We start from the raw sequence: 997 nt of genomic DNA on the forward strand, positions 1-997 counted from the left end.
TTTATTTATTATTATTATTATTATTATTATTATTATTATTATTGTGTGTATGTGTTCCACATGGAGCTGGAGTTACAGGCAGTTGTGAGTCACTCATTGTGGGTGCTGGGAACTGAACCTGGGTCCTCTGGATAAATAGCAAGTGCTCTTAACCTCTGAACCAGCTTTCCAGCCTCTCTTTTCATTGCATCTAAGGGTTTCAGTTTCTCCATCTTCAAAATGGGTATAACACTGTACCTTTTCCAGAGGTTATTGTAAGATAGAGAAGAATTGAAACACATCTAATAAGCATAAAATTCCGAACACAATCGAAGATATCCATAATGGCTAGGGATTATTGTTGTCAAAATATTCGAACAGTAAATACATTACAGTATTTAACTTTTCATTCACTAACAATGTTTACGATTTTAAGAAGCTTGTAAATGTGCAGTATTTAAAAACATGGCTCCAGATTACTGCCTGAATCTTTATTCCCTGTTGGAAGGGACTCCACAGTGCACTTATTGCTCAGTTTTCATATTGCATAGTGGAGTTAAGGGGAGAATAAAGTCACGAAAGGAAAACCATCCATGGAGTTACTCCTCCACCTAAGCAGTGGCAGGGGAATTGGTGACCTCTTCTTCAGCACTGCCCACAGGTCATGTTACATATATGATACATGATGTTTATCACATCCACCTTCTGAGATACTGGGATGATAAGGCCTCGTAGTAGGAATGTCTGCAATTTAATTCCAACATAAGCAGGTACCCAGGTGCAGGTTGCACACTTAAGTCTCTCACTGGAACAGTCCCTCTTACTGTGACCCCTTTGCTCACCTCTTCATGGTTTTTCTTAAGGCAGAGGAGATCATCTTTCAGGGACTCCACGTGGGCCTCCAGATCTGACTTGCACAGGGTCAGTTCACCCAGGATACCACGGAGGCCACTGATGTCAGTCTCCACCATCTGGCGAAGGGACAGTTCACTTTCATATCTTTTATGAGAGAGAGAGA

The 997-nt window shown here is 40.9% G+C and overlaps 1 protein-coding gene across 2 annotated transcripts in view; it reads right to left on the minus strand.

Annotated features, from left to right (window-relative positions):
- Krt40 (keratin 40) overlaps positions 1 to 997 on the minus strand; it is a 24581-nt gene that overhangs the window by 21718 nt on the left and 1866 nt on the right. Inside the window, exon 3 of one of the 2 annotated variants that reach the window (XM_008835196.1) lies at positions 822 to 978. The exons of the other annotated variant lie outside the window; for it this stretch is intronic. Within the exon in view, the coding sequence (XP_008833418.1) occupies positions 822 to 978 (157 nt within the window). The remainder of the gene's footprint in view (positions 1 to 821; positions 979 to 997) is intronic. 2 annotated transcript variants of the gene reach the window in all.

This window comes from Nannospalax galili, unplaced genomic scaffold (genome assembly GCF_000622305.1).
Source record: "Nannospalax galili isolate Female #2095 unplaced genomic scaffold, S.galili_v1.0 scaffold137, whole genome shotgun sequence".
NCBI classification, from domain to species: domain Eukaryota; kingdom Metazoa; phylum Chordata; class Mammalia; order Rodentia; family Spalacidae; genus Nannospalax; species Nannospalax galili.